The 8248-nt window shown below is 41.0% G+C and overlaps 1 protein-coding gene across 1 annotated transcript; it reads right to left on the bottom strand.

The window, feature by feature from the left end:
• Positions 1-961: 961 nt before the first annotated feature.
• LOC139708385 (uncharacterized) lies at positions 962-8248 on the bottom strand. Its single transcript, XM_071620338.1, has 6 exons — positions 8141-8248; positions 5308-5530; positions 4039-4497; positions 3562-3710; positions 1787-2056; positions 962-1018 (listed from the first exon to the last, which is right to left on the bottom strand). The coding sequence occupies exons 2-6, from the start codon at positions 5495-5497 to the stop codon at positions 962-964; spliced, it is 1125 nt and encodes a 374-aa protein (XP_071476439.1). The 5' UTR covers positions 5498-5530; positions 8141-8248.

Here is an 8248-nt window from a genome sequence, read left to right as displayed (position 1 = left end):
AGATAATCACTTCCAGTCAGTACATGTATATACTATGTTCCATGAAGATACCTTGAACAATTTTCCAAGGTACGGAGAAAAAAAAAGAAGTTTTAATATTTTTACTTGACCTTTTGACCTTTGACCTTTGACCTCATGACCCAAACTTTCACCAGAGAATCTTAATTGGGTAATACATGTATACACTAAGTTTCAAGAAAATATCTTCAGACGTTCAATAGATATGGTGGAAATAGTGAAATTTTATGTATTTGACCCTTACCTTTTGACCTTTGACCTTTGACCTCATGACCCAAACTTTCACCAGAGAATATCAATTGGGTAATACATGTATACACTAAGTTTTAAGAAAATATCTTTAGGCATTCAATAGATATGGTGGAAATAGTGAAATTTGATGTATTTGACCCTGACCTTTTGACCTTTGACCTCATGACCCAAACTTTCACCAGAGAATCTTAATTGGGTAATACATGTATACACTAAGTTTCAAGAAAATATCTTCAGGCATTCAGTAGATATGAAGGAAATAGTGAAATTTTATGTATTTGACCTTGACCTTTTGACCTTTGACCTTGAGCATGTGCACCCAAAAGTTGATAGGCACAACTTCACCCCCTAATACACATACATGCCAAGTTTCATTAGGATACCTCAACAGGTTTTGATAGTTACCTTGTCCACAAAATTCATTACGGACGGACGGAAGGACGGACGGACGGACGGAAGGACGGACGGACGGACAACCCGAAAACATAATGCCTCCGGCACCACTTCGTGGCGGAGGCATAAAAAGTTTATGCATGATGCACAATGGACACTGGATGATCGCGACGGCTCACTTGAGCCTTTGGCTCATGTGACTTGAAAATCTATTCATAATTCTAATCTCCTGAGCAAAACCTAACACCTCTCGGACAGCAGTCTAGTGAGGATGACCAATGCTGAGCTGGGACCAGGGTCAAGTATTGCTCATCTTGCCAGTACTCAGTAATGAGGCAGCATCTGATATCCGTCCCTGCACGGGAGATGAAGAAAGCGACATACTGTATACGCCATATATTTAGTGAGTCTAAATTTTCGCAAATTGGGACTTCCCGACGATTTCCCGAGTTGTTAAATTCGCGTTCGTGGAGTACTGTACTGAACGGAGAAATGTACATGTGTGCGTCACATTCATATCGGGATCAGAGTAATTATTTTCGCGTGTCTTTAATTTCATGAAGAGCACCTGACTCATGAAATTCGTGAAAATAAGAACCTCGCGAAATATTCGGCATATACAGGAGCTCTCCATGTAGCACAACCATTACTGGCTAGGCTCCCTGAATGACTGGTTCATGATCTCATTTCAAACTTCATAATGTATCTATCTGAGTATTTTAACCATTTTACATCAGACTATGAACAATAATCGATGTCAATAAGCTCTCTTCAAAGAGCATATTTTGCAGAGAATAACATGAAATTAGGTAGATCATCAAACTGACTGCATACCTACACTCAGGAATATATTTGCATGTTAGAATTTATAAGTGACACTACGTGGAGTAGCATGGCATTGCTTTGCAAATACATATTATACAGTTTCATGATATTTCATGACATTCCTTGGACTGTACAATGAAGTAATGCCACCTGTAATCTGAAATTCTGCATGTGTAATTCAAATAGTTAAAATACAGATCATTTTACACGGCATGAAAGAGAATATGAGGACTAATACAAAGAGAGAGAGAAGCTGTACTGGTCAAGATTTGTGATCACACATCACAGCTGCACTGACCTGCAGTATATTGTGCTCTGCTATGAGCTTGTTGTATTTGACTACTGCCCTCTCTGCCTTCCTTCGCTGGGTCACGACCTCTTCCTCGGCACGACTCTGAGCCAGGGCCAGCTCCTTCTGTGCTTCCTCCTTCACTGCCTCCAGCTTGGTCTGCATGTCTTGCTGCACAGCTCTCACTTTCCTCTGGCCCACCTCTTCCGCTGACAAGACCTTCTTCTTTGCCCTCTCTCTCTCCATTCTTATCTCCTTTCTAGTCTGCTCTCTTAATTCCTTGTGGGAGAAAGAAAACAAGGAAAAGTAGAAATTACGCGGTGCGTAACATATGTCCCCGCCGGAAGTAGCATTTTGTAACAAAATGTGCAATATAGGTAAAAAATCAAGGTCAAAGGTCAAAGAAGTCAAAGGTCAAAATTCTGTGTAGAAATTTTGAAGCCCTCACCTAGTGCCATCACATAAAGCAAATGGAATCGAAATTGGGTTAGAAATGGCGAAGGAGTAGCATTTTGTAGCCAATGTACAATATAGGTCAAAAATCAAGGTCAAAGGTCAAAGAAGTCAAAGGTCAAAATTCTGTGTAGAAGTTTTGAAGCCCTCAACTAGTGCCATCATATAAAGCAAACAGAATCGAAATCGGGTTAAAAATGGCGAAGGAGTAGCATTTCGTAGCAAAATGTACAATATAGGTCAAAAATCAAGGTCAAAGGTCAAAGAAGTCAAAGGTCAAAATTCTGTGTAGAAGTTTTGAAGCCCTCACCTAGTGCCATCACATAAAGCAAACGGAATCGAAATCGGGTTAGAAATGGCGAAGGAGTATCATTTTGTAGCAAAATGTACAATATAGGTCAAAAAATCAAGGTCAAAGGTCAAAGAAGTCAAAGGTCAAAATTCTGTGTAGAAGTTTTGAAGCCCTCACCTAGTGCCATCACATAAAGCAAACGGAATCGAAATCGGGTTAGAAATGGCGAAGGAGTAGCATTTTGTAGCAAAATGTACAATACAGGTCAAAAATCAAGGTCAAAGGTCAAAGAAGTCAAAGGTCAAAATTCTGTGTAGAAGTTTTGAAGCCCTCACCTAGTGCCATCACATAAAGCAAACGGAATCGAAATCGGGTTAGAAATGGCGGAGTAGCATTTTGTAGCAAAATGTACAATATAGGTCAAAGGTCAAGGTCAAAGGTCACGACTGAAATTCTGTGTAGAAGTTTCAAAGCTCCCATGTAGTGCTATCATATAAAGCAAACAGAATCAAAATTGGCTCATAAATGACAGAGAAGTAGCAAATTGAAGATTTTGATCACACACGGACGCACACACGGACACACGGACGGACGGACGGACGGACGGACACACGGACACACACACGTACGGAGCCCGTTTCATAGTCCCCTGCTCGAACTGTTCGGCGGGGACAATTAAACAGGGATAATATTTCTCCTATCGGTCATCAATCCCCTATTAAAGTCTTATTATGCTCACCAGACTTCTCATTTGAATATGAAATGTTAAATAATTGCTGCCTGGTATCCAATGCACAGCTGGTGAGTGAGAATTTGGAGGATATATCAAGTCACATCAGAGCTGGATGCAGCGTATGTCCTTGTTTTATTTTATCAAGATAGTTTCACACATTAATTCAGAAAATATGGCACATAAACAAGATCATTTAAAATATATTTTCTTTTATTTCATTTGACCCGACTCCTCTGTTTTTTGTGATTCAAGTCTTTCTTACTATGTTCTTGCTTATAGACAAGAACAGCAAAGAAACAAACTTACAGATAATGCCATCTCTGCCTTTTCCTCAAGTTGTTTGATGTCCACTAGCTTCTGCTTCTCAACTGCTTCTACTCTGCTCTGGGCTTGTCCCTTGACCACTCTGACCTCCTCTTGAGTTGCCATCAATTCTCTCCTGGTTTCTGCCAATTCTGCAGAAAGGACACATTCACCAACCATAAATGCTGCCACAAAAAAAGAATGCAGGGTACAGCTCCTATTTCATATTTCACCATTTCCCTGGCAAACTTCATCCATTTGTGTTAGACGTGATAGGTCACTCTGACCAAAAAGAAAAAAAAAAAAAAGGAAAATGAATCCCTACAGTATTTCTGACAGACAAATGTGTATCATACCTAGATAGGTATTAAAGAAAAATGATTTTCACTTTGCTATGAAAGTGCTTTGCCCATGCATCCAGTTGTTTTCCAGATACAGAGGTCTGTATAATAGCAAAACAAAGTACAGTGTGTTACTTACCAATCTTCACTTGTCTCAGTTCTTCTTTTGTTACTTCAAGTTCATCAAGTCGCTCCTTAACATATTCAATGGCAGCCACAGCACGAGTGTCTTCACAAGGCCATCCACCATCACGCTCTCCCATGGAAATATTATTCCTTTCAAACTTCAAAGTGTCAGATTCTGATGGTACTTCAATTTTTGGATTGATGGCTCCTACTGTAGAATGCTTTGAACCTGAGCAGCACACTTTTCTTGAGCTGTTGGAAGAATCCACAATGTCTGCTGGCTTATTGTCTGATTTCTGATAGTTGTTTTGTCTATGATTGGTATCCCCTAGTGTGCCACTGGTATGCTGTGGGTTAGAGGACACACATACATCAGCATCCTCTGACTGCTGGTGCTCTGTCGTGGTCCTCTCAACATCCAGCTGAGAGATGATGGTCCTATTGCACTGCTTCTTGTTTGCCTTCCTTCTCACTGAAACATACAGATCAATTTAATACAAAAACAAAAGAGATTATCTCTTGCTTTACCCTAATTTGTAGGTTTACTGTAACAACATGCATACGGTACTTCTCTCTACACAAGTCTCAATCACACATCATAGTACTTTTGAGGTGTTTATGAGCTAATGTGCCAGATGTTCATATGAAAAGACTTTTACAAAATCAAAAATAGTAACACAGCATACCCTACACACATCAACATCAAAATTGTTGGTACAAACTTATGATAGTGACTTTTTCCAACCTTTCTTGCAGAACACTCACCTACTTGTTCATAAAATCTTGAACTCTGCATATTTTTACATAATGGACTGCTCTCAAATCTGCTCTGGCTATAACAGGGCAGAGGATGCTTTGCAAAAACACTTTAGAACAAAAGGAATCAATTCTTCCTGACTGATTAAAAAGGAGATCACAGAGTGTATAGTTGGCCATCACATCCAATGACTTGCAGACACTAAAAAGACAACCTCTCTTCAGATCCTGCAAAAATTTTCGGTCATACGTTGTACATTACAGAGTCTCTAAATCAAGACAAATTCTATTAAGCTATTCCCCCTCTATAAGTTTAACTCGTTGATGAAAGACTGATTTTCATATAACACACGTTTCCCATTACCCCAGCCTGAAAATATTTGGGATTAGTCTTCAAGGGGTTGGTCAACAGATACAGGACATTACCACTATTTTAGGAATTATTCCTGAAAACTTTTACCCGATACAATAAAATGTAATCGGTATGTTTGAAAGGAAACAAATTGTTAAAAAGGTTGTAAGTCACCTTTGTCGTCTCTTTGACCCAGACTGCTACTCATTCTCCCATGTCTGACTTGTGTAGTCTGTCGAGAAGATTCACCGGTCTTTTGTTTGAGACTGCCTGTGCTCTTCCACTTTGGTGATGAGCCTTGACATGAGTAAGGTTTCTGCTTCAAGGCGTAAATAGATCGGCAATTTCTCCTTCGCCTCTCCATCCTTCGATATTGTGGGTGAGTTAGCTCACAAACCTGTGATAGTTTTAGTCATGTAGATATGACATAGGTATCTGTGTACATCAAGAATGCTATTGGTATGATATACGACATAATGATCATCATAAAAAAATTATATATTTGTTTTTAATCAGAAGGTAATATAATATGGATATATGATACTAAGTATAGAACATAAGAACACAAATTGTATGAATACCATGCAACAACAACAACAAAAAGGTAGCAAGGCTACAGCCAGAGTTTAATATCTATTATCAGTAGCAGGAAGAAAACTATATCTGCAAATGTATTAAGAAATTTACAATTCAGCAGATTTAAGCCTAGGGTACAATGCGTCAATGGGTTACACCTAACCCTGGGGCGCTCCTACACACAGTAATATCGGCTCGAACGCTTTGCATTCGGGCTGGTCGCAGTTAGGTTAGGGTACACCATACCATACCATTCATTGTCCTGAGAAATGTACAGAGTGGCAAATGTGGTTACAGCCTTGGCATGCTGAGAATGGTCTTCTATACATCCACTGTCTACAGTTTTGGAAGAATGAACCTATCCAGTTTTTGTTTGATGCTATTTCACCTGGTCATTGATAATGACCAAGCCAAATTAAAGGACAAGTCCACCTTCATATACATAAGGATTGAGAGAATGCAGCAATATTAGTAGAACAGATCAGTGAAAGTTTGAGGAAAATCGGACAATCTATTCAAAAGTTATGAATTTTTAAGTATCTGCCCAATCACTGCTGGATGAAAAAACTACTACAGTGTATGATGTCACATGCGTACAACGATATAAGGAAAGTAAAAAGAGAATTTCACAAAACTTTACTTTTTGAATAAAGTGCACATTCCTTTGACTTGTTACTGATGTATGTTAAGGGTAATATTATTCCCCCTGCCTTCTGAAAGAGAGAAGTCGAGTGCTCTTTTGTTATGCACGAAAAATGGAAATATGTTGAATTTCCTTTATTCTTTCTTTATATCATTGTACACATGTGACATCACAAGCTATACTAGTCTTTTCATCCAGCCATGACTGAGCAGAAACTTCAAATATTCATAACTTTTGAACGGGATTGTCGGATTTCCACCAAACTTTCGCTGATGTGTTCTACTAATATTGCTGCATTCACTCAACCCACATGCCTATGAAGGTGAACTTGTCCTTTAACATTGCTTGAAGCATCGATTAAATCTGGATCTGTAGTAGTACAGAGGCTTAAAAGCGTACATTTAGAATCATTCGTAGGTATCCATATGGACCCAGACAGGAAGAGACTTACTTCTCTTACCATGCTTTATCACGTTTTCATGATTACATCACAGTCAGACAGAGATATTCTACTCCACAATTTACAAATACACTAGACCATTATTGTTGATGACTGATCAACTTATCAGTTTGACCAAAAGATCGGTCTGTATCTGGTCGTCGGGCAATGTTCCGCGGAGACTACGTCTGGCTTCATGGATCCCCTCCTTATCTACGGAGGAGAGCGATAACGTCAAAAATATAAAAGACTCCTCCGGACAGACAGATCTTTCTGTCTACTTATCAGTATGCCACGTCTCCCATGGTCTAGTCACCAAATGATTGCAGCTGTATACTAAAGCAAGGGTCATAACGCTCTCCTTAGGTTAAAGAGCAGAGACGCCCAATTGAGCTTGGTATAGTGCGGGGCTGGGCCGAGCCGCGGCCGAGCCGCAGCCGAGCCCCACAATTTTGTCCGTTTACACTGTTGGGCTCGGCCACGCTTTTGATTCAAACCTTTCAATATTTTGTCGTAGTGGCGCTCTGCTTGTAAACAAATGCAATTTGGTATTGACTTGTCTGGTTTTCAGACCCTTTGCCATACTAGTAACTGAATTCCGTGGCGACGAAGTCGCCGTTCGGGCAAATACCTTTGCCGAAGGAAAAAATCCTTTGCAGGACAAAACCTAGACAGAAAGATCCGTCTGCCGTCTGTCCGGAGGACTCTTTTACATTTTGCCATTGACGCTGTCCTCCTCACGGAGGGGATCCGTGAAGCCAGACGCAGTCTCCGCGGAACATTCCCCGACGGACAGATACAGACCGATCTTTCGGTCAAGACAAAACCACCTTAAAACTATTTGCGACGTTGATGGGGTATAGCGAAATAGTACAGGCAGATGGTTTGGAAGCCAGACTAAAATTGGCCGCGCATTTGGCCCAGTTTGCGTTTACACTGAGAAAAGGCCGGGCTCGGCCGCGGCCGAGGAGACCACCTCCAGAGCGTGGCCAAATGCGAGGCCAATTTGGGCCTCGCATTTGGCCTTTTGCGCGTTAACACTGAAATGAAGGTGGGATCGGCCGCGGCCGAGCCTCGCACTTTCATAACACGGTGAACACATGTGCTATTACTGCCAGCTGCGCAGCGCAGCGCTGCCCTGCACTGCAGCCCTGGCCCGGGCAGGACCAGTACCTTGCCTTGCCTGCTCGTTTGGATGCTGATATGAAATCGATCGCCGGCTGGGCACCATATTGGGCTCTTCCAACAGGTTACTCCAGAGTCCAAGGACAAGGTTATCGTGCTCCCAGCGAATAGATACATGTTTAGTCTACAGTCTACACATCCTTAAACACAACATTTTCTCTTACCTAAACAAGGAAACATCGGCAACTGTTAACCCCCACCAAGATCTCAGAGCACATGTACAGGCCATTAAAAGCAGTGGACATCCATGATCTTGACTTGCCAGGCCAGTT

Source organism: Diadema antillarum, unplaced genomic scaffold (genome assembly GCF_040938485.1).
Source record: "Diadema antillarum isolate AM-2024a unplaced genomic scaffold, OU_Dant_1.0 seq00001330_RagTag, whole genome shotgun sequence".
Lineage (NCBI taxonomy): Eukaryota > Metazoa > Echinodermata > Echinoidea > Diadematoida > Diadematidae > Diadema > Diadema antillarum.
This window is presented reverse-complemented; position numbering and strand designations above follow the sequence as displayed.